The 24,801-nt window shown below is 44.4% G+C and overlaps 2 protein-coding genes across 4 annotated transcripts; both read left to right on the top strand.

Annotated features, from left to right (window-relative positions):
• Window positions 1-1,305: 1,305 nt before the first annotated feature.
• On the top strand, window positions 1,306-3,567 carry LOC309703320 (uncharacterized protein; the record flags this gene model as incomplete). Its single annotated transcript, XM_082528106.1, has 2 exons — window positions 1,306-1,432; window positions 1,561-3,567. The coding sequence occupies 2 exons, from the start codon at window positions 1,306-1,308 to the stop codon at window positions 2,727-2,729; spliced, it is 1,296 nt and encodes a 431-aa protein (XP_082384232.1). The 3' UTR covers window positions 2,730-3,567.
• A 5,084-nt stretch (window positions 3,568-8,651) lies between these two features.
• Window positions 8,652-23,576, top strand: LOC309703318 (F-box only protein 41-like). 3 transcript variants are annotated; one of them, XM_082528101.1, is made up of 17 exons: window positions 8,652-8,874; window positions 10,736-10,907; window positions 12,262-12,783; window positions 12,865-12,944; window positions 14,195-14,267; window positions 16,086-16,316; window positions 16,440-16,504; window positions 16,587-16,742; window positions 16,828-16,997; window positions 17,135-17,358; window positions 18,133-18,248; window positions 18,787-18,939; window positions 19,012-19,107; window positions 19,295-19,413; window positions 19,578-19,739; window positions 19,827-19,942; window positions 21,012-23,576. In XM_082528101.1, exons 2-17 carry the CDS (start codon window positions 10,758-10,760, stop codon window positions 21,072-21,074), a joined length of 2,496 nt encoding a protein of 831 aa, XP_082384227.1. In that variant the 5' UTR covers window positions 8,652-8,874; window positions 10,736-10,757; the 3' UTR covers window positions 21,075-23,576. The 3 variants fall into 3 exon arrangements, with proteins under 3 accessions (XP_082384227.1, XP_082384229.1, XP_082384228.1); XM_082528103.1 differs by lacking the exon at window positions 8,652-8,874 and adding an exon at window positions 8,878-8,947; XM_082528102.1 differs by lacking the exon at window positions 8,652-8,874 and adding an exon at window positions 10,327-10,567.
• The last annotated feature ends 1,225 nt before the right edge of the window (window positions 23,577-24,801 follow it).

The following is a 24,801-nucleotide window of genomic DNA, read 5'->3' as shown; positions in this document are numbered from 1 at the left end:
AATAAAAAGTAGAATGACAGTCCTTCAGCTTTCAGGCCACAGCTCCCAGACTGGGTTCAGCAGACAGACACTAGCTCTGCTTTTAAAATTAGGCTTCAAACTCTTATAGCAGAGGTCGCTGATGTCCACTCGGAGCCTCTGGTTCATCCTTTAATAACTAAATTTAATTTTGAACCGAGGCAGACACTCACATGTGGACATGTCACACCCACATAACTTCTGTGTGGAGCCGTAGAGGCCACTGGTCCTGCTGTGCTTTTATTTTATAAATGTGCACACACAGAAATGTGCACACCACCAACCAGCGCTCAAACACAATCTTAATCAGCAGGGTATATGGGTAAATGATTCTATTTGTCCTCCTGTCTGTGACAGCTGAATCGAGGATGGATGGATGGATGGATGGATGGATGGATGGATGGATGGATGCCTCCCTGAGCACTGATATCACCAGCCACCTTCAGTATTTTAATGCTTTACTGTAGTTGTCATTAAGCTGCAGTCTGTGTGGCTTTATGTAGAAAAATGTACAAACAACATCAAATAAAAAATAAAAATCTAAGTAAACTCTGCTCCTTTTACATGCCCTGAATCTCCCTCATCTCCATGGAGACAACATCACCGCAGCTGAGCCAGAACGAGGCTGTGCAGGAATGTCACTAACATGTAATCATGCCACCCTCTCTCTTTATCGCTCTCCGTGTTTCCTCTGGGTGTCTCTCGACCCTTCTGCAGCACTGCGGACTGTGTTTACCTGCAGGTCTGAGCAGAGCAGCAGCCTCTTTGTCCTCAAAACAAACTTCACTGACACCGGTCACAGCCTCAGTCTCCCCGCGAGGCCAAATGCTCCTAACTTGGAACTCCAGCTTCAAAAACAGCCCGCTCCTCTCCTCCTCCATCTCCTCCTCTGCTTGTGTAACTCCTGTCTTGCCGCAGTGGAGGAAACCCCTCTCTCCTCTAGCTCTACGTCGCTCTGCCGCCTGTCCTTTTAAGGCATGGGGGATACCCGCCGTCACGGCCGGATGCTGCCCATATTTGGGCAGCTACGAAGCGTCGCGGCGGGGGGAATCCCTCGCGCCGGTGTCGACCAATAAGGCCCGGACGGGAGTTACCTAGGAGACGGAGAGTATAAAAGCGCAGGGAGCCCAGCATCCTCAGCATCTTCAGCATCCTCAGCCTCAGAGCGTGGACTAACCGACCCGCTCCGGATTAACCGCCGGATTATCGTTTTTAAAGGGAATCCCGGCAGCACGAGCCCAGCAGCTTTACGTTTTTACTGGATTTTTGTTTGTGATTCGTGTAAAAATGCTTCTGGAACGCGAGGACAGCTTCATGTCGGAGTTTGAGGACGCGTGCAGCGCCTGGGTGGACAGTGTGGGCTCGAGCCTCAGCGACCCCGCAGACTCGGACGTGGGATCACCTTTCTGCCAAGGTGAGTGTGATAGAGCAGCTGTGCCAGATGTTTGCACCTGTGACTGATGTGTGACGAGGAGGCTGCCCGCTGATTATGCAATGACAGTAACGCCCCCTCTCTCCCTCCCTCTCTCTCTCTCTCTCCAGTTTTCTCTCCGGGCACCGACGCCTCTGACTCAGATTTCTTCTCCGACTTCAGCGACTGCTCCTCGGACACGCTCTCGCCCTCCCTCGGCTACACCGGCAGCTTTTTCGCGGAGCCGGAGGCGGCACCGGCGGGACTGAGCAGCACCGCGGACGCGATCCTCAACATGATCACAGAGATCGTGGGAATCTGCACAGAGATGGAGCAGCAGCAGCAGCCCGCCACCAACACCATCACCTCCACCACCTCTGCAGCCTCCAGCTTCGCCCCAGCACCTGTCCTGGACCTCCCTCCACCCCTGCCTGCCGCCCAGCAGCTGCCCTCCACCTCCGCTTCCCTGCCAGCTGTGGTCAAGAGCGAGTTTGTGGCTTCCAGTTGCAGCAGCGGGTGTGAGCCGCTCTCCACAGCCGGAAACGACGCGCTGTACCCTTCCAGCGCGGACTCGCTTCTGCCGCTGTCAGCTCTGGAGCAACAGGTAGATGTGGCGGATCTAATCGACTCGCTGCTGAGCGCTGACGCCGCACAGGGAGACCTGAAGCCCGCATGCGAGGTGAAGCAGGAGCCGCTGGGGCTGGAGGACTGGCTGAAGAGCCTGTCCGCCGCTCCCGTTACCGGGGGAGATTCCGGCAGCTACGTCATCAACAGACCGCCGATAAAGACGGAGCTCGTGCAGAGCGGGAGCGACCTCCACTGCGCCCCCTCCTCCCTCCCCTCAACCCTCGACTCCCAGCTGCTCTCCTCCCTCCTGCAGGGCGTGTTCCCGATAGTCAACATCGGCGGCGTGCACGCGGCAGCAGCCCCCAAGCTGTCGCGCGGAGGCAGGCGAGCCCCCGCGAAGGGGGGGCCGAAGGCGAAGCCGTTCCCGTGCTCCGTGCAGGGCTGCGAGCGCCGCTTCTCGCGCTCCGACGAGCTCAACAGGCACGTGCGCATCCACACGGGACAGAAGCCGTTCCAGTGCACCATCTGCGCGCGCAGCTTCAGCCGCAGCGACCACCTGACCACGCACACTCGCACGCACACCGGAGAGAAGCCCTTCTCCTGCGACGTGTGCGGAAAGAGGTTCGCGCGCAGCGACGAGAGAAAAAGGCACGGGCGCGTGCATGTCAAGCAGCAGCTGCGCGCACAGATGATGGCCGCCTACTCCCTGGCCCTGAACGCGCCTGGCGTCTAAAAGCAAAGAACAACAGCAGACGAGCTCACTCAGAGCTTCAGGATTTGAACCGTCGACCGGAAAGCGTCCGAGACACCTTTCCACATAACGTCACATCGTGGACGATTTTGGCTGGACCCGAAAGAGGAGGAGGACGTGCCAGGCGTTTACAGGTGTTCGGGGGACTACCAAGTGCACGTTTTGGTTCCTCTCAGGGCGCATGCGCAAGCGCGGTCCTGCAGCTGGACTGTGAGCAGGGCCGCACAGGAGAGGGCTGTACCGCAGGTGCCACTGACGTGTTTCCTGTCTGCGCCCGCCTGCCTGCTTACTGTGGTGGACTGTTAAAGGAGCAGTCCGCTGCCCGCTGGGAGGTTTCTCCTGTAAAATACCAACCTGTGACTTTTCTGCATGAGGACGTGAAGAAATGTAGACGTCAGAATGTCGTGCTTTGTTTTGACTGCTATTTTTATGTGAACATCTTTATATTCGAGGAGTTCTATGTTTGTAAGATAGCTCTATTTTTCTAGATGGCTCGTCTACCTCTTCGTGTTTACAATCAGATTGTATATATTTCTAAAGATGAATGTGCTGCGATGTCACTCTTTCTTTTCTATGAGACTGATTATGAAACCAACGCTCGCGTCTTTGGACGCTGACTGAACTTTATATTACTGCGGGTGCAGGTCTGAGCTGCACCGGTGCATCGTGTTGTTTGTACTGTGACGGTGGAAAAAAAAACTGAACACATACCAGCTCAGTGAGAGCTGAGCTCCAAGTAGCACACATGGCTGTGCAGGTTTACTGTTCCCTCGTTCTGCATGGAGGCTGCTGTCGCTGTCAATAAACAAACAAACAAAGAGTGAGCGTGTCCGACTAATTCTTCTGCTGCTTCATAACACAGGTCTAATTTATATGGGTCTGTACGGGGGGGTTCAGGCTCTCTTCACTCAGAGGTGATATGAGGGGGCACTCTGTGTTTTTCTTTGATTTCCACCCACTCACAGGGCAGACACCCCTGATCTCAACCTCAACTTCTTTAATTATATTTAATCATTACTCATTTAAAAAGGAGGTTGAGTTTCAGCCCGGTCCTCCGTTGTTCTGCTTTATCAGCATTTTTAAGTGTTATTAGCACAGACCTTCCCAAAGTGTGGGGCCCGCCCCCTAGGGGGGGCGCAGAGCCATGGCAGGGGGGGGGGGGGCGCGGTATGAAAAAGAAAAAAAACAAAACTCTTGGACACTGCTAGCACGGGGCTCCCACAGAAATGCAAAGCAGGAGGTGAAGCATTGCTGAATATGTTTCCAAACAAACTATCTTCCAAGCCAAAGACTAGAAAATCTGCTGAAGCATATCTTCTCTTTGGTTTCACCTGCACAAGTGCCGAGGTAGGTCTCCCCTGCGGGATTGGTTTTCCCTTCGTTGGGAGCAGCGCTGGGCTTTTCATATCACAGACAAACAGTATCCCACATTATTGATTTTTAGTTCACAAACACTTGTTGTAACGACTAACTACTCCTGACATTTTGGAGACGTTAGCTCTTTATACAGTAAAGTTACAGCGGGATACAAATAACATCCGGCTGATCCTGCCACGATTTGTCACCCCGGTTCAAATCACGGACAAACAGTATCCCACAGCTGTTTATATTTTTAAACCCATTTTGCACAGAGAGGCCTTTTTTTGAAAAATGTATTGATAGCAATCTTGAATATTATTACACAGAAGAAAAACCCCCAACTACATGTAAAATAATCATAATAATAATAGTAAAATAATCACACGGTGACGCCTCTGCCTCTGTAAATGGAGAGACAGTAACTGCCTGTAAAACCTGAGGATAGTCAGATTAACAGTAACAGTATTTTGTCTCTCTCTGCCATTCTGCAATTCATCTCATGTAAACAATAAGTGGCGCACAGCGTGATGTGAAAAGAGGCACATACCAGACGAACTCTGTATTCCTCGTCCACACGTAAACCACAAAAAAGGAGTTTTAAAAAATCACAGTTTTCGGTGATTTGAAACGCCATTTACGTGTGGACGAAACAGCTGCGTTTTCACAAATACCCGTGTAGGTGCGGACGTAGCGTAAAAGAGTTAGTAGTTTATTTTATTACTACCTGTCATTTATTGCTGGTTACTTGTATTTGCTTAATTGTTTACTAAATATTTGAGGTGTGGAGCAAAATATGGGTGTGTGTGGTTGGAGGATGTGTTAGTGCGTGTGTGCGCGCGCGGGGGGCAAACGTTTTTCGTGTAAAACAAAGGGGGGCCCAGCAAAAAAAAGTTTGGGAACCACTGTATTAGCAGCCACTTAATACGATTAAGTCCACAATTCACACCAATTAAATGGTAATTGTTGGGTCTGTCTAGCACAGGCCCACCGCTGGAACGAGACAATTTAAAAACACAGCAAAAGCATTGAACACCAAGTAGGCAAAGTTCTTCGTGTTACTCATGCATGAGGGAGACCTGCCTGGAGCCAAGTGTCATTCCACCACCTGATCTCCATCAGACTCTCAGCCAGGTTCCCCATAGCACTCCTTTTATTGTGGTTAAATGAATATGCATAGGGTCATTAACGCCACTGCTCTACTCCCTCTACACTTCAGACTGTGTGGCCACCCATGGCTCCAACACCATTGTGAAGTTTGCTGACGACACAGTGGTGTTGGGTGCCATCTCCAACAACGATGAGGCGGCCTACATGGATGAAGTGAAGAATCTGGCATCGTGGTGCCAGGACAACCACCTCCAGCTGAACGTCAGCAAGACCAAGGAGCTGGTGGTGGACTTCAGAAGGGGTCAGCACAGAGACTACAAGCCCATTATCATCAATGGAGCTCCAGTGGAGAGGGTGCAGTCCTTCAAGTATCTTGGTGTCCACATCTCCTCAGACCTGACATGGGCTGCTCACATTCAGGTCCAGACCAAAAAGGCTAGGCAGCGCCTGTATCACCTACGACAACTGAGGAAGTTCAGGGTCTCTCCAAAGATCCTCAGGATTTTCTATACAGGCGCTGTGGAGAGCATCCTCACACAGAACATGACATCGTGGTTTGGGAACAGCTGTGTGAAGGACCAAAAAGCTCTCCAGAGAGTGATCCGTACAGCAGAACGCTGCTGCAGGATTGCTCTCCCCCCGCTTCAGGACACCTACACCAGGAGATGCCGGACTAGAGCAGCGCAGATACTGAAGGACCCGTCCCATCCTGGAACAAACTGTTCCAACTTCTGCAATCTGGTAGAAGGTTCCGCATCTTCCGGGCAAGGACAGAGAGACTCAAGAGGAGCTTCTATCCCCAAGCCATCCGTGCCCTAAACACACACACCCGCCCTCTCACATCATCTATAATTGACTGAGACAGGACTCTTCCAAACACTAAACCAAGGCACAATGTACATTTCAATTCCTTTAATTTTAAATATGTTTATATTGTCTATCCTGTAAAATAGTCAGATGTCTATTCATACTAATGTACAGAATTCACCTGCTTGCTGCTACTACTGCACATTCACCCAATGTATATACTATATATATATATACAATGTTCTTCCTCTACACCCCCCCCAATTTTTTGCACATGTCGAGGAGCGTGTCAGGCTACATTTCACTGTGTGTTATACTTGTATAACTATGCATGTGACAAATAATAAAGAACCTTGACCTTGAACATATGACGTCTACATACAAACGAAGAGTACCTTGCCTTTGTGTGTGTGTGTGTGTGTGTGTGTGTGGGGGGGGGGTGGGGGGGTCAGAGTGTGGCCCCATAAACGACTTCCCTTAACCTGCTGGTCTGGAAAATCCAACAGTTCATCTATATGTAAAAGGCACTTAGACTCAACTACGTTAATCCTGCCATAAAACAATAAAACAAGGTACGACCTCTTCCCGTGCTCCCAGGATGTAGGGGTGCATTCCAGAGTGGAATACACACAAAGTTTGCAGACTATTAAGGATCAAACCTCTACCAATCTAAAACTAATTATAAAACTCTAAGCATATATAAGTAGATATTTCTAAGCATAAATGACAATCAACAATACAAAACCTAACAGTAATTATTATACCAACTTATCACCTTCATCTTCCTCATGACTTATCTATGCATCATCACTTCAGTCGTTCTCGGGTTTCTCCAGATTTCTCTGTTTTCCGTGCATCAACAGGTTTCTGTTGCCAACACTTTTTTGAACAGTGAAGGTCATGTTGCTATGGGAACAGCAGTTTTACCCAGTCTTATTCTCTCTCCCACACACACACACACACACACACACACACACACACACACACACACAGGCACACACACACACACACACACACACACACACAGGCACACACACACACACAGGCACACGCACACATACACACACACACACACAGGCACACGCACACATACAACACACACACACACACACAGGCACACGCACACACACACACAGGCACACACACACACACACACACACACACACACTCATTTTCATATCTTCGTGAGGACATCTCATTGACATAATGCTTTCCCTAGTCGCTTACCCTAACCATCAAAATTGAATACCTAAGCCTAACCCTCAGCCTAAACCTAAACATAACCAAATTGTAACCCTGATACTAAAATCAGTGCGCCCCAGGGTGGCTGTGGCTACAATGTAGCTTGCCATCACCAGTGTGTGAATGTGTGTGTGAATGGGTGGATGACTGGATATGTAAAGCGCTTTGGGGTCCTTAGGGACTAGTAAAAGCGCTATATAAATACAGGCCATATAAATACAGGCCATTTGGAAACACACGTTTGCTTTCAGAGATCTTTGGCCTCCACTGCAAACTAAATAGGATAAAAGCTTTTCCTGAAGGCCGCGGGATTCTGGCGCCCTCCAGTGGCCACCACATTATCACAGAAGCAGAAAAAATAATACACTCATGCACAAAAGAATGTGTCACAAAAAATGCCTTTTACACAGATTGCAAAACAGAGACCACCTAATATCCACAAACTTGTAGTCTTGCTGTCGCTCTGTGGTCATATAGACTGTACAGGGAGCCATCTCATGATGAAATTTCAACATGATTACAGATTACAGAACAAAACTTCACACGGAGGAGTTTCAGTGATTCAAACATCTTCATCCAGCAGGACTGTTCTGTGTTTGACATCCTAATCAGTTAATCAGTTCCACTGGGAAAACAGATCTCTTAATTGATTCTTTCTGCTTGTGGTTAGGGTTAAAGGTCAGACACTCTGTAGAGGAACTGGCTGGTGGCTGGAGTTATTACAGTGAAATCTGGGTAGTGATGATGATGATGATGATGATGATGGCAGGCTGCTGCTTATGTATAAAACACAGACATTTATTTCCAGTCTTATTAAAAGCGGCACGAAGCCCATTCTGTCATTTCTGTGGTATGAAAAGTTCCCCCGGACAAACAGAAACACCAGCAGTGTCACTCTGGGAGAATAAAACTTGTCGGTGAAACCAAATATACTCATAAAATAAACACTGTGTCACTGCACTCCTTCTACATTACACAAATGACTTTAATTAAGGATGCTTTGAGCTGGAAGACTCTGAAACATTCCCATGATGCTTGAAGTTGTTTTTTTTCTTCCTCTATGGAGAGATGTTTTGGAGTACACGTGTCTCCTTGGTTACAGGGGTGAAGAAGTGAACTGATTCTCAGTTGAAAAAAAAAAAGTGGTCTGAACGCCGTGAGAAGGACACAGTTTCCGTGACTTCCAAAGACACACTGAAGCCCGCGCAGTGGATGTGTGTTAATGAATATCAAATTATCTACAGATCGCCTCGCGCGCGTCGCCGTGTTCATGCTTTTATGTCCAATTCAGTCTAATCTGAACGATAAAAACACAAATGTGTGAAACCAGAGAGCCTTGGCAATCATGGCCCACATCACGCGTTCTCTACGTCAGCAACTGCACGCACACACACAGACACGCACACATTCGCTCCGTGTGCAATGCTGCTGCTGCACGATAAAACGTGGTCGGTACCGGGATGATGGACCATCGATCCGAGAGGAACTGGGAAGAACCGGGAAGAACCGGGAAACCATGGCAACGGGATTTTGGGGTTGAGTGAAGCAGGCGGTCGATAAGGGTGGGTTCAGGCAGCGCGAGGACCAGACATCCGCGGATCGATTGTCACAGGTACTGATAGGTGAACCGGGCGCTCGCGCGTGTGTGTGGCAGCACAGAAGCTGTCATCAGTCTCGATATTTCGGTAAGAACCCGAAGAGCAGCTCGTTCTCCTCACAGCTGCAGGCAGATGTTCGAATAATCTATCAGTTTCTGTCTGTGTGGCTCAACTTTTACGTTCTTTTACGTAATAAAAGCTGTAATGTAAGCTGTACTCTAACAGCTGGACACAGAGTGGGCGGGCTGATTAATCAGTGAAACCCTGTCCAGTGTTCATACTTTATGCTGCAGGTCATTCGACAGTCTTTTCTTTGATTTGTGCTCAGGTCTCATTTTTTTCAATTCATGAATTAAAGTTTTCTCGTGTCACAAATCAAACTTTTCCAAAATAGTTCTGACCAATCTGTCATTTGTTAGTGTTGACTTTTTTTTTCTAAAAGCTTTGATTTTACATCATTGTTAGTTTTTTTTATGTTTACATTTTATAATGATACATTATAGCAACATTTTCTTTATATTTTTCACGTTTTTTAAAAAATATATTTACATTTTATATTTTTTTCATCACAGAACTAATTTTACTTAATTTCTTATTTTGACCTTTCTTTGTAATGTATTATTTTATTTATATTTTAATTAATTAGACTGTTTTGCTTACCTTTTCACTTATTAGGTTAAACGTTTTAAGTTTTAATTTTCCAATTTTGACATTTTTGCGTCATAATTTGACTCTTTAGAATAGAATAGCCTTTATTGTCATTGTACAGAGTACAACGAAATTGGAGTGCCACTCCCTTGGTGCAAGATTCAATAATAAAAATAAATGTAAAATATAAAAAGTAAAATAAAACAATCACAAGTACTCAAACAATAGTAAGTACGATATATACAGGATAGCAGCATTAATATAATGACAGTATGAATAGCAGCATAATTAGTGGCATAATTTAGACTTTTTATGTCAAAATATCTCAAAATTCTAAGTTTCTTAGTGGTTAGTTCTTAAATGTATACTTTTCTTTCAGTTTCAGTTTTCATTTAAAAATGTTGCTGTATGTTTAAAGCTTTAATTTTTCTGATCACTTTTACGTTTTATCTCATGATTTTGATTTGGTGACTAAAACATTTTTGTTTGTTACGCTGGTGTTGGTCTGAGTGACATAAATTTAATCATCAAAGGCCTCCACACCAATTTGTTTGTGAGTGTAAGGACATTCAGTAACTGCATAAGTCCCTTAAAACAAATGTAAAAACTGAACTGTGAACAAATCCTCCTCTGTGGCACACAGAGGTAGAGCATATTTGTGCTGCTTAAAGCACAAATCTGCTCTTCTTCTGTATTTGTATAAGCTCTCAGGCGAGTCACTGTAATGCAGCAGCCCCTCGCTGTAGTCCTTACCAAATAAAAACTCCTGAATGGAGGGCATGGAAAGAGGAAGAGGAGGCTGAAGTAGGCGAACACAGAGACTCCACGCCCCAGACGTTTCTTTCTTCCTGCTCATCCATGCGTGCTTAAATTCCTCTGCACGGGTCGGAGCAGCGGCGTGAAAGATTGCTGCCTCACAGAAACAAACACACACATGCGCCCCACTAACATCAGACCCAGCAGCTCGCCACAGGACACGCATGTGATGCTCCAGCATGGATCCGGCTTATCCGTGAAGAATAAATCAAACACACGTGTTCTGCTGTCTTTAATGTTCAGGTCTGAGCCTCGTTACATCTTCATCTGCATAGAATCAATTATGTAGAGCTCACACGCACTCTGACCCAGTTTTCACTCCGGTTTACTCTGTGTGTTTCTTCTTCTACTCTTACTATCTCGTTGCAGTCTCTTTGTTTTTCTCTAATGAGCTCATATCTTTTCTTCCAGGTCTGCTGCTTCCTCGTGAATCATGTCTTCCTCCTCGTCCTCCTCCTCTTCCATGGAGCTGCCCTACTTCTGTCCTCGTTGCGGGGATGGGTTTCGGTTCTCATCTGTAGCTGAGCTCCGGGCGCACCTGGTCAGCCGACACACCTACGAGACCCTGCTGGTGCTCTCCCAGGTAACCAAGCAAATGATCATTTTCACGACTGGTTAACTGCTAAAGTACTTTTGTTGTGGAAGATTTCATGATATGTGACAAACTAAAGAGATTTGAGTTTACTGTCATGTGGAACAAAGAAATAATGTGTCCTCCCAGAGGCCACATCGTGGAAACGATTGCAATTTGGACACATAATAATGGATCTGATTGGGAAATCTGTCTGACATCACCCGGTGAATACGGAATATGGATGGAAAGCAGCTATATGGAGCTACAGAGACTCATTAGTTATTCTACATTAAAACAAACTGATGTTGTCTGTTTCATTTTTCAGCCTCTCAGATTTAAGATTTTCTGTTTCTGTTTGACACCTGCTGGTAATGAAGCTAGCCAACAATACATGACTTTGGTAGCTTTAATTTCCTAGCAAACATGGTTGAATTCCCAACATAATCTGCCTGGTCATAACTGATCATGCTAGGACTGCAAAAATAAACCATAGATCGATGGATGTTCGTGCTGTTTGCACACAGAAGTGAGGTCGTGTCAGACCTTAGAAAGGGAGAAAAACTGACCAGATTATTGCAACGAAGAAAATAAGTGGCTGTGTCTGACAGTTAATCTGGTTAGTGCATGGTTTGTGAATAGAAACAAACACAGGCTTTTATTTTTATTTTTCTAAATAATTAAGACTCTTAAACTGTTTAGATTTATGTGAATTCTGTCAAGCATCACCTCTCTGATCCTCATGTCAGCATCATAAACTCAGGGATGTAACTAATATTGTGAGTTTGTGACACCCATGAAATTTATACCAGTGTTATTCGTTTCTTCTCCTTCATTTTATTGAGAATATTTTAGTTCTTTGCATTCTAAAAGCGGTGCAGGACACATTTGAAGACAGTGAGACAGTAGGAGTGGCAGGTGGGTAGAACCACATTAGGGTTTGGCTTTACCCCCCCTTATTTAGAGTTATGATAGACAGGTAGAGGAAGATAGAGGAAGTCAGACGGGAGTCTCTGTGGACTCTGATGTTTGCAGATGACACTGTGTTCTATAGTTTGAGCAGGGAGAGGTGGAGGTATGCTCTGGAGAGGAAAAGAAGGTGAAGGTGAGTCAACCATCCAAAGCAATAGACAGTGCACAAGAGCGATGAGGAAGAGAGTGCAGGTAGGGTGGAGTGGGGGGAGAGTGTCAGGGGTAATTTGTGAATGAACGATAGCAGCAAGAGTGAAAGGAAGATTTACAGGATCGTTTGGAGACCATTGAGATGATCCAGATCTTCCACCTGTAACTAATACATTTTTTTTAATGTCATCAGCCCTTGAACTGCGTTACCAGTGCCAGTATTAACTTTGTCTTAATGTTTCAGGCTCGGGTCAGAAGCTCCAGAACCAGTTCTCTCCTCCCACTCCCTAGCCCAGCTGTATCCCAAAGTCAGAGCACTTCTCTGGACATGGAACATCAAAGCCTGCCCCTGCCACTGGCCTGCTTGGATCTCGCCTCATCATCTGCCTCCGTCCAACTGCTCAGGGAGATGTTCGGTGCTTCAGATTGCCCTCTGCCTTCCTCTACGGTACATTCAGAAGGCCCCTCCACTGCTCTGGCCCTTCCTGGATCTGTGGATCTTTTTGCTGGGAAGAACCTTGGAGAGGTGAGGGTCCAGCTAGGCTTGGTGGAGATTGGGCTGGAAGAGCGACTGGGGCTCGGGCTGGATCATAAAATCGCCCGGACTTTCGCGGAGGTTGAGGAGAGGGTGAACCGACGCATGGCCCGACTGAAAGTAGAGCTACAGAGGAGAGAGATGGAGCTACAGCGGGCGAGGCGAGACAAGGAACGACTCAGGAGTGAGAAACAGGAAGTGGAAGAGAAAGCAGCCTACCTGTCCCGACAGGTGGGTGGGGCTTTAAGCAATGTTTTAAACACGATTTTGAAGTCGCTGTATATTCACTGTTCTATTTTTGTATTCCTGCAGGTCTCAGCTGCCATGGAGATGATGGAGAAATTAAAGAAAGATCTTACAGGGAAAGAGAAGGAGCTGAGCAAACGACAACAGTCAGTATCTGGACGTTTAGTGGATAAAACTGTGTTTTCAGGATTTATTTTCCCTCTTTTTATGGAACAAACAAGACATTTTTAGATGAAAGTTTTCTTCATTGCACCATTGTTATTATTCATTTATGATCAGCCACTTTTCTATGTTCTATGGACTAGTCATCACAATAACAATGGTAAAAAGTTTAACATGTTCACGTATTTATTTTAAATAGTGTACATTTTTTAACTTGTTCTGTAAATAGACAAGGTTGAAAAGACTAAACAGCAGTTTAGGGCTGCAGTTCCCCTATTGTCCACTTGGGGCAGGGTGTAAAAGTAAATGAGTGCCCATAGACTTCCATGTTAAATTTTCCAACTTTACAGCAGAAATAAACATGTCTGCAGCCTGCTACAAAACCAGTTTCTGTTGGGTGTTTTAATTTGTTTATATCACACCTTTTTATTTTGTATGAAGGACTAAAGTTTGGAGTCCCTTTCCGATTTATCACCAATAAAATGACCAAGACATCCATAAATTCTTCTGAAAATTATAGAAAAAAAACACTTTTTCTTAGTGTAGCGCTTACCTAAATCTTACCGAGCTTTAAAGTTTCCTCTAGTACTACACTCATCCAGTAATAGATCTCCAAGCACTGCAGGCAGCAACTGCTGAGGTTGTTTTTGGCTAATTTTACTCAGCCCTCAGTGGCAAACTTGAACTCTGGTGTAGAATGTAAGGCAAGTATGCGGAGGTGAATGGGGTCAGATTTAAATACCAAGTAGGAAGTGCTTTGGGCATTAAAATCTTTTGCACTCGTATCCTCTGGCAGCAGTAGATGCAGTGTGGCAGAATTTGTCGTGTGGTCAGTTTTTGTTTGTGGAAAATGAAACACTAATAGCAGAAGCAAACAGCATGTAATGTAATATCATGGAACTACAGCGCGCTGAGCACAGAAACACGGTGCACAGGCAGAGGACACGTCATGTTTAATCTGCCTCACTCTGTGTTTCTCTCTGTCTCTCTCTAACACACACACACACACACACACACACACACACACACACACACACACACACACACACTCTGCTGCGGTTTGCTGGGATGATAAATGTAAGATGACAATGAGGCAGAGCAGCCCGAGGGTGTGTATTTTTGGGAGGTCACTCGGTTTGTTTTGCGTGTTTTTTGTGCCGTCTATCTTATTTAACTTATTTATCATTTGGGTCACTGAATAACGTGTACATTCTGAACTGTGTGTGTTTTTCAGGGAGATGGTGGACATTGAGCATTTTTTGAGGGAGACGGCAGACAAAGAGGCCGAAGCCAAATCCAGGCTGCAGGTGATGCAGGAGATCTTCTGTTGTTGGTTCTTTTGTAATTAAACTCTGGGTGGTTTATTTTGATTTGTTTGACAAGAGTGATGCGTGAGATTAATCTGACCCAGCTCACACAGGGTAACCCGACAGTTTTTATAGTGGGGTTGGCCAAGATGAGGCTGTTATTTACACATGAAACGACGTATTGGAGGGGGGCAAGTATGCAGCATGTGCACTCGTCTATGAAATAATCCTTTGTCATTCAAAACCTGTACAGTTTTATATTATACTTTATATTTTAACTTAACCTTTTCTTCCCACATAGTTTGGTTAGATTTTTAGATTAGAGTTTGGGTCAAAATCATAGAGTTCATGTACAAGAACGTGTTCAGATTCCAGAGAGAAAATAAAGGACACTGGGCAGAGTTAATATACAAAAAGCAAGCTTTTGTTGGCAACTTAAGAAAACTCCTGCAAAATGCACAGATGTTAATTCTATTGCGAGTTAAATATGTAAGTATCTGTCATAGGACTCCTTTCAGGCCTTAGTGTCATCCAGGCTGTTTAGTCTGTGGGCCCACAAACACTGTTGTCACTCAAACTAGAACTGTAAACAATTTTAAAACACATCCATTGAAATTGGATCTTAACCCACACTGAGTTAAGAGACCCACAATGAACATGAGGAACATGGGGGTGCACATGCAGCGCAAACAAGAAATTTAACTGACACGGGTGCAGATAACAGTGCACACACACAGTGAAACTAATGCGAGTGGCGTGAACAATCACAAAGGAAGGAAAACTACAAGACATTCACAAAAATACCCAAAATATTCGATTTCAATAACAAACCCAAAAGTGACTCATCAAACTTGCTCTAAGGCAAACCCTGCCTTGTTTGCCTCGTCCTCTTCCCCTACTACAGCTTTCCAGCCAGTCCTGGGTCTGTCCCAGAGCCTCCTCTCAGTTGGACATGCCCAAAACACCTCACCCAGAAGGGTCCCAGGAGGCATCCGAGTCAAAGGCTAACTCAGTGTGGAGGAGTAGCGGCTCTACTCAGAGTACCAACCAAACGGCAGAGACCCTAAACCTCATTCTTTCTGTCACTACCCAGAACCTGTGGCCACATGTGAGGGTGGTAATGTAAAACAACAGCTTTACTTTCATGCTCAGCTCTCTTTTCACCACATCAGACCGGTACAGGGTCTGCATCACCGCAATGCCACACCAGTCTATTCATCAATCTCCTGCTGCTTTCTTCTCTCACCCATTAACGAGACCCCGAGATACTTGAACTCTTCCACTTGGGGTAGCGATCATTTCCAACCTGTCCTCAGACTTTGAGGTCCAATTTCCTGATCCATGCTGGAGCTCATTGCTCAATAAAGCCATCAGAGCCAGACTGTCCAGTAATGTCCTGGTGAAGTCCAAAAGCCACTGAGCACAAGTCTGTCTTATTGCCTTGGGCAAACGCCCACATATTCCTGAATATCCTTGAGAAGAGCTGGTCCAGTGCTTCCTGACTAGGATGAAAACCTCATTGTTCTTCCTGAATTGTAACTAAAGACAGCCTCTCTTCTCAAGGACATTGGCTGCTGGCGATGCTAAGGACTGTAGAGCTGGAATGAGATATTCCACTCAATTCAGTTTTCTTTAGTCATGTCTTGGTGCTTCATAGTGTAAGAGAACCTCTTACAACTTCATGTTAGTTCATGATTGTGGGGTGTGTTAGTAATTCCTATCAAAAACCTTTGGTATTCAGATGCAGCTTACAGTAAACATACAGAAGTCAGCAAATCTGATAAAATCTTTCTGTTGTGGTGCTTCGCTTGATTACAGATGTTCATTGAGACACTGCTGGAGCGAGCAGATTGCGCAGAGAGACGGCTTCTGATGCTTGGCTCGCACGAACATCGCAACCTCTTCCCAGACAGTGACGGGTACGCATACACCGAGCCCTATTTGCTCACTGAGGTTTACGAACCTACACGGAGCCAAGGGGGACGCAGTCTGGATGGCAGCACTGATGACATCATTGCAAATAAGATGCAGGAAACCATTGGAAACAGGGTGGGAAATACAAACAAACATCTTTGATTAAAGTATTCATGAGAGTATGTATTGTCTATAGAGAGGAGCAGGACCTGGAATTTGTTAGGTCTCACTCAACATTTCCTCATCCTGCTCTTCCAGAGGAGTTATAGCGTGTCGAGCTCCTACAGGCTGGGAGAGCAGCTGCATGGACACCATTGCTACAGGTACCTGAACACACCTGACTCTTTCAAAGAGTTTACAGTGTCAGTGAAACGCTCACACCTCCTCTCGGTTTCTGTCATCAAGTGGTCTTGCTGGACGAATGCGAACCTCGTCTCTGGGTTCGGGGGGTTGGAACTGCGAGGCGGCATCAACCCATCTCCATCCGAATCCCTACGCCCAACCCTGGACTCAACGAGAGAGAGGAGAAGGAGGAGAAGATGGGAGGAGGGAGAGGTTCTGGTATGCAGATGTTTGTTTTGTGACTTTTATTTTGAACAGGGCTTAAAATTTTAAAGAGCAAGTCTTTCTTCTGCTGTGATTTCAGGACTGCGGAAGAGGGATGGGGGAGAACGTGGAAGAAAAGAAACTTTCGTCACCATAGCACCGAGGAGGAAGACGAGGAGGAAGAGGAGGAAGAGGAGGAAGATGAGGAACTGTGGACCAGTGCTGAGATGAGGAGACTCATCTTTGCCAGGACACACACACCTGGATCAGGTATATAATTTCTGCCCATCATTCCTGTGGTCTTTCTTTTCCCCTCTGGCTGTTACAGGCTGCTTTAATGCAAAACTTCCTGTGGCTGCTTCACAATAAAAGCTTCTGCCTTTCATTACTCTGCTCTCCTGACCCAGATACCCCCTCTTCCGTCCGCTCCACACCCTCCCGTTGCTTTGGTGACAGACAGCTGGTAGCAGACACCCTGCGGCTGAGGGCGGGCCTTTTTTGCATCTTCCCATATTTGGACGTGCGCTCAATGCTGCGTGCAGCCGAGGTGTGCTCTGATTGGCGGTTCGTTGCCAGGCACCCTGCTGTTTGGACACGCCTCCAGCTGGAGAATGCCAGAGTGTCTACAGAGGTATCGAAGTCCTCATCATCTTCAGATAGTTACTAATGTCATCCTCTTATAGCTGTCCCTGATAATCTGCTGGCCATGTAACATTTAACTTGTCCGCCATTTTGGACATGTGACAGTCATGGTGACAGTGTAGGGTGAAGGGAATAACGCCCCACTCACACAGGTTTAGAAACTAGTCAGTGACCCCCTGGCAACCACTGGTTGCTAGGGGAAAATGTGTATTGTGCATGTTTGCAAAAACATACATGTGATTGCTTTAGTCACTAGCAGAATGCCAAGGTCACCTCCACTTTGCATGAAAGAAACTGAAAACTGCAACACTAACCACTTCATGCTTTCAGTTTGGGTATTTCCATCCAAACTTAAGCTTGGCTGGTTGGTTTTCTTTTTTGACTTCATACTTGGAATTTGTCTTTTTTCCATAATTTTAGCCCTACAATTACAAGATGGGGCATAGTAGCTTCAACAGAAAGATAAAAGAAAGAGCAGCATCTATACAAAATAAATATGTGTTTGCTTTTTGTCTCAGTTTTAAAATTGTTGCTAATTTAAAACTGTGTTCACACATAGAAACCTTAATTAGGCAGAATATTCTTTATTCAGTAATACTCCAAAATCAGATTTTTATTCAATAAACAGTTACTGTCTTGTAGTATTAAACTGTGTGGCAGAGTGACTACATGAAAGATGTTGTCAGGGAAAAAATGCAGGAATTATTAGGTTTATACTTTAAAATGTTTATTTCACATTTAAAATGTTTTTCTTTGTGTGTAGTTCCTGACGACGCTGTCACAGTGGTGCACTCAAACTCAGGCCGTGGTGCTCAGCAACCTGAAGCCTCGAAGTCGTCGAGCCAACGAGACGCGAGAGGATTACCACAGAAACATACGGTAAATTAAACTCAAGGTTTGACTTTCTGTACTTCTGAGGGCCCTGGTTGTAGCCCAAGCATAGGTTAAGTCTTTAATGTTACTGGCAAGCCAAAATGTCCAGACGGTGATGATTTAAACCAAAAATAACCACTGAGTCAATAATAATAATAATGGATTGGATTTATATAGCGCTTTTCAAGCCACCCAAAGCGCTTTACAATGCCACTATTCAAGCCCTCATTCAAACCTAATTATTTACATTTTGAGGATTAATTTTTGTCCCCACAGTGTGACTGTGTGAGTTGTGTCCCTACAAAATCAAAAATCCAAGCCCACAAACACACACCGCTCTCAAGGATTAATGCTGCTACCGAGGAAATGTACAAGCTTTTCTTATCTTTTTGAAATGCATGTTGTCATGGTAACGCAGCTGTTATCTGATTGGTCAGTGCTCAGTGCATTAACAGGTTTCTGAGACGTTACAAGAGAAGAAAGCTGTCCTGTGAGTGGATTGTGGGTACTGTAGTTGGCATACGTCTGTTTGTGTGTCAATCAGAGGGAGTGTGGAGCCCGGGGTGGAGGCCCTGCTGCGGTCAGCAGGGGGCAGCTTGCTCCATCTGTCTATCTCTCAGTGTCCCCACATCCTCACCGATAGGACCCTGTGGCTGGCCAGCTGCTACAGCAGGAACCTGCAGATGCTCACATACAGGTGAGGCTGTTTACCTGTCCCCTTCTTCACCTGTCTGTCCGCTTACTCGACTGTCTGTCTGGTCCTCTGCAGGAGTTCATCAGATCCTCTCGGTCAGGAGGTTCTCTGGGCTTTGGGTGCTGGATGCAGGAGCATCACCAGCCTGCAGGTGGCGCCTGCTCATCCCTGGTTAGTACACACACACACAGTCCACTGTGATAGCTCCATACTGAAAAACAACAAATCTGTTTCCCTTTTTCTAAAAAAAAAAAAAATTCCTGTCCTGTCTGCTGTGAATCCAGTCTAGAGTGCAGGAACAAATGAGCAGATTTGAGTCACCTTGACACCAGTCTTTTTCTCTCTTCAATATTTCCAGCCAACAGCCAACTCGTTTTGGTAACCGCTGCTTGCAGACAATTGGCCGTTGCTGGCCACACCTCCGCTCTCTCAGTGTGGGCGGAGCTGGCTGTGGGACTCAGGGGTTGGTTGCTGCTGGTCAGTGAAAAATATGGTTATTGACATTTTTGTTTCTTCTCCTACATGCTTGTACAGATTAAATCCGTAGTAACTGTAAAGTTACAGTTTATTTTGGTGTAAAAATACAATGCATTATACCATTAGCTGTGTGGGGGTTTTTTTGTTGTGTGTTTTGTGTGCAGTACGCAACTGTGCTCAGCTACAGGTGCTGGAGTTGGAGCGTATTACTGACCTCGGCCTGCAGGCGGCGACAGAGCTGTGTAAGGCTGGACTGAAGAAGAACCTGCAGACGTTGATCTTGACACACACGCCCGTGAGCGGTCAGGCCATCCTGCACTTCCACAGTGAGTCTCTGTAACTGAAGGCAACACAGAAATGTGAGATTATTATTAATCAATGATTGCTGATGACTCCTCTGTGTACCTGTGCAGGTGAGTGTGAGAACATCAGGTCAATCATTGTCGAGGTCTCTGCGTCAGATTACTTTGAAGAACCGGACACTGAGGAAGCACAACATCTGTTTGGAGAGATTCTCAGTACACTGAAGGTGAGTTATAAATACTGCTCTTTGATTGGCTGTCAGGACAAGCAGACAAATATTTATTTCAATGTAAAGTGTGCACTGAGAGAAAATAAGACTGGGCTTATGGGCAGGGGGCTAAATCAGCTGCTCCTCAGCAGGCTCCACAAATATGATCAATCACCCTTGAGGAACTACAAAAAAGCCAAGTATAAGACAAAGAAGGATTATTTTTAACTGTGAATCACTAAAAGATAATCTAGAATAAAAATGTGGAACAGTAAATTAGCAGAATAGTTCCCCTCAAATGTACTTCACTTATGTTTAACATGAAACATTAAAACATCAAATAAAACACAAATATAAACAAGAGTAGCTCACATTTGCTGCTTGTCCCACAAGTTCCTGACACTGCCCCCTGGTGACTGTACATAGCTACAACATGGGTCTGCAAAGCTCTGGACTTGGGTCTAATGTTTTTCTTGGAATGATGTGCCTGAGACGTGCCAGTCATAAATAAACCCCGCTCTGAATTGCTCAAAGACAAAAACACTTTGGTCACTATCGGCTTCATGAATACTTAATAAATCATCACAAACATCACAAACAACTGACATCACTGACAGTCACTTTACAACTTGCTTTGTTTTTAGAACTGCAGAAGCAGTTCTACAAGTTTTTCAAGCTCTCAAAATACTTCTGGAAGTGTGCTTTCAACAAGCAGAGTGCATCAGTTCACTCTGCACTCGTGTGATTTTCGGACATTTGTGACAAACTGTCTACAGACAGAAACCCTCTGACCAATTCAGGATATATCCGTATAACGGTGCAGGCATACAAATCTGTACAAATGCAATCCCACAACGTCAAACTCAGTGGTCAGAACATGCTTGTACTACTTAACCACAATGTTTTTGTATTTTCCTGTAAATCTGTAAATGGTCATGGTTGGATTTACCAAGGATCTAATTTCCTTTAAATAAACCCAACTCTGGAGGACTTAACTGGAGAGGAAGTTTTTTTTAGGTCAGCTTTAAAACTCAGAGAGACTTTAAGCACAGACCACCTTCATGTTGTCATTTTTGTGCCCCTTCAGGTTCTTCAGACGCGTCCTGGTGTGAGTGACGTCCTGCAGGTTAAAGCCGACAGTTTCTCCTGACCTCAGCGCAAACTGCTTTCTTTTATACGTGAGAACGTCTAAATCTGGGTTTTGTGTTTGTTTTTTTTTACCTGAAGCCATTAATCTTTCCCTGAACTAATGTGTGCAATATTTACTACACACTGGCCCAAACTGTTTATGAAACTGTTTTTTGAGGAAATAGGCTACCTGTAGCTTGATTTATTGAAAAAAAAAAAGAAAAAGAATAAAAGGTATTTAATGTGTTTTTAGGAATTTAGGCTAAAATAAACCATACTTATCCCTTAATATCTGTGCTAAACCCATGCAAAGCAGTCAAGTCCCATGGCGTCAAATACTGCCACTCTATCTGATGCTGCTGTTGTCCTATTGATAGGTTTCCTTTGGCTTGATTGTCCTGACATATCTAACAGTCCTCTTTTAAAGCTACTTATTTCAAAAATTGTTTAAATCCTTCAAAATCAAATTAAAGCTGAAAAGCTCAACAGAACTAAACACTGTGTTAAAGAAAAAGCAGTAGTTTGGTGTAATACCACTGTATACCCAAAGAGAGTGCAGCGACTCAGTGGAGACTTTTTTAACCAGAAAAATGATTAAAGTTATATAAGAAAAAAAAACCTCTCAAGGAAATGGGGCTGCTAAAAGAAATTAGTTAGCTGTAGGCACGGAAAACTACTTGGTCAAGTTTGTTTGGTTTTTTTTTAAAGGCAATAAGTAGGGCTGTGCGATATGACCAAAATCTCATATCCCGATATAAAACATCTATCGTCCAATAACGATATAAATCACAAAAAATGTAATATTTTCTGTAAATTCTGTGAATCTCGGGTAGGTGAAGTGTTTCCAGCTGGGCATCTTGTACCTGGAGTTGAGTGTTTTAACCGATGCATGAAACTACACATTTTTAGACATAAGTTGTAAAGGCCGCCGTTTTCTTTGTATTTATTACACGGCGTGCTGCGGGGAAAAGCCTGTTCTTTTTAGCACCTGACGGCTCTTTTTTTGCTTCTCATCCGTCAATACTCTGCATCTTTCACGTGATTCCGTTTATTTTGAAAAGCCTCAATAGGATCTTGAGCTTTATTGTGAAAGGTTTATGTGGAAAATAAACAAGCGGACATGCGATGGTTTTACCATCGTTGTTGCTAACGACAACCCATAAAAAGAGACGCTTGTCCGTCCGTAGTGTGGTTATATTAAATATAAGAGAAAGAGAGAACTTTAAGAAATTAATATAGCCACTACAGTGACCATCAAAACCATGAAAAAATATTGCCGTAAACAGTTTATTTTGCGACACCACGAAACAAACGATAGCGTAAAATGAAACGTTTTTATATCGTCATCCGATATATATCGTTATATCGAACAGCCCTAGCAATAAGTATGGCCTTATGTTAAAAAATTATGTTTAAATGGCATGATACGAAAGGGCCCTTCACAAGCGTCGATACATGAAGAACAAACACCAATTTTCATTTTATCTTTGAGATGCCACTGGCTAAGAAACATGGCAGTATTTGGAACTCTGAGAATGAGACTGGGCTAATCGAGGTCATCTTAAAGCTTTTAAAATCTATTAATAATACAAATAGGACAGACTAAGTGGCAATCAGGCTAAAGCAGGCTAACCCCTGCTCACTCCAAAAGACTAAAACTCAAAAAGTACATCTGAGGTTTCATATTTTCTTAAGCTTTAATTTTCCTGCAGGTCTTTTTTTTTTATATTATGAACAGCTTCTAACATTAAAAATAAGACTTAAAATAATTGTATGAGTCACTCATTGAGTGAAATGGGAAGGCAAGACCTCAAACTAAAATCTTGATCCTTTAACTTTTACTTAAAAGTGTGAATAAGAACTTTTTCTACCATAGTGACCTCTTTTTTTAGCACTCTTTCTCCTCACGAATCTTAGAGCCCTTTAACTTTTATTCATCTCTTCTATTTTTGCAATAACTCAGACCTCAACAAAGTTGAGGCACCTCTAATAAACCTTTATTTACCCTTATCAAACAGAACATCGTTGTTCCGCAAATAAGAGCCATACTTGTTGTATTGAAGTAATCATAACCTTTAGTCTTACCTCAAGTTTTAACAGAACCCTTGTTCATTATTTTTACCTTAAATATAAGCACAAGAACCCACATATGCACAAAGACTTTTTGCACAAGCAAGCAGGGCGCATTGAATTATGCACCAAAGACATCAGTCGAATCAACCTGTCAGTGAGACCTGCAGATGTGTTGATAAAAAAAATGTGTCTTTTAGCAACCCCTAGAAGCTGCAGATGCTACCTGTGTGGTTTCCCCATCAATAAATCACTTCCTCATCAGGTTTGTGTCTCCTCTTGATTAATTATGTTGTAAAACAATCAAGATATGTTCGTCTTCTACAATCAAAGGTTTCTGTTTCTAATGTTGGACTGGAATCTGCTGTCCTTAATTGTGCCCTATGCAATGCTTTGTCACATGTGAAACACTTTGTATTTCCACTTAAAAATAAAAATGTTCCTTGAGTCTCTCAGTTACCTCAAACAGCCTTTGGACTCATTCCTGTCTGATGAACGTGAGATGGAAATCTAAAGGATCTAAGGATGTGACGTTTGAACACAAAAATAAAACCTGATGTGGCTGCACACAGGATTTAGGTCCCAGTCGCACAGGCTTAAAGATCAGGGGTTGTGAGGGCAAATTGTTTGCAATCCACCCCTGAGAAGTCGTGGCTCAGTGTTTGTGGACTCAGTCATTTGGGGATTTTTGCTTAGAACCTAACCGATAATTGTTTGCAGAACCCCCTGCCGAATCTTTAAACTGTTTAAACTATAAAAAAATAGGCATTTATTGACAACATTAGCATTTTTTTACCATATCCAAAATTCATGGTTTTCAACAATTCATGCGTGCTCTAGGAATGTAACCCTCGTGAATTCTGGGGGTCTACTGTATTTGCCAAGTGATTCCTGGAGGTTGAGACCTGTTACTAAAGTTACATTTGCTGAGGCTTACAGAATCACTTCCAAAATAGAGAAAAGTTTATATTTCCTGACCTATTGGTGACTGGTTACCAGTAGTTACAAGGGGAGACTGGTTGCAAAGAGGTGTACAGTGCTGCACCAAAACCCTCATTCTTGTTGGTTTGGTTGCCCAAACAAGTGTGTGGAAAATGCAAACTATGGGCATGCAGCTGTTCTGTATTTTGAGCTCTAGTGAAGTTAGAAAAAGTGAAATGGAAATTGGAGATAGAGGACTCTAAAAGTAAAAGTTATGCCTCTGCATTGTCTCCGATTCTGGTTTGCAAGCTTCCTACAGCTCGGTGAGTTGTTAGCGAGTGTTTCGGAACAAGCTGGCATCTTCCATACAATATTCAGGTGACCATGGCAAACTGCTAGCAACCAAAGCAATCGCAAGATGGTTTTCGCCAGCCAGGAGGGGAATGCCCATCTTGGAAGGGGGTCACTAACTGGTTACTAGGCCTTTGTAACTGGCAGGTTTAAGTCATGTAACTGCAAAACCTTAATATGTGCTGCCTTTTCAGCTGCTGTACAACACTCATGACATACAGTATAGAGTAGTAATACGTTGTAAGTGGATGTTGTGGGTGATAGCAGCTCGCTGCCTGCAGTTCAATTAACAGCCACAGGGGTCATTCATAGTAACAGCTTTTTGAAGATTAAATGTGGGCCACATTATACCCACCACATTGATTGCTTTGGGCACGAGGAGTGGTGTCGTCACACAACCATATCCA

The sequence above is a fragment of the Aulonocara stuartgranti genome (genome assembly GCF_965226115.1).
Source record: "Aulonocara stuartgranti genome assembly, chromosome: 3".
Lineage (NCBI taxonomy): Eukaryota > Metazoa > Chordata > Actinopteri > Cichliformes > Cichlidae > Aulonocara > Aulonocara stuartgranti.
The sequence above is the reverse complement of the archived record's forward strand: the minus strand, read 5'-3'. Positions and strand labels throughout refer to the sequence as shown.

Bases quoted from the DNA above. Each gene is read 5' to 3' on its own strand.
- LOC309703318 (XM_082528101.1), top strand. From the start codon at position 10,758: ATGTCTTCCTCCTCGTCCTCCTCCTCTTCCATGGAGCTGCCCTACTTC. The intron at 18,249-18,786 runs GTAAATTAAACT...TGTGTCAATCAG, and splicing joins GATTACCACAGAAACATACG to AGGGAGTGTGGAGCCCGGGG. The intron at 18,940-19,011 runs GTGAGGCTGTTT...GGTCCTCTGCAG, and splicing joins CTGCAGATGCTCACATACAG to GAGTTCATCAGATCCTCTCG.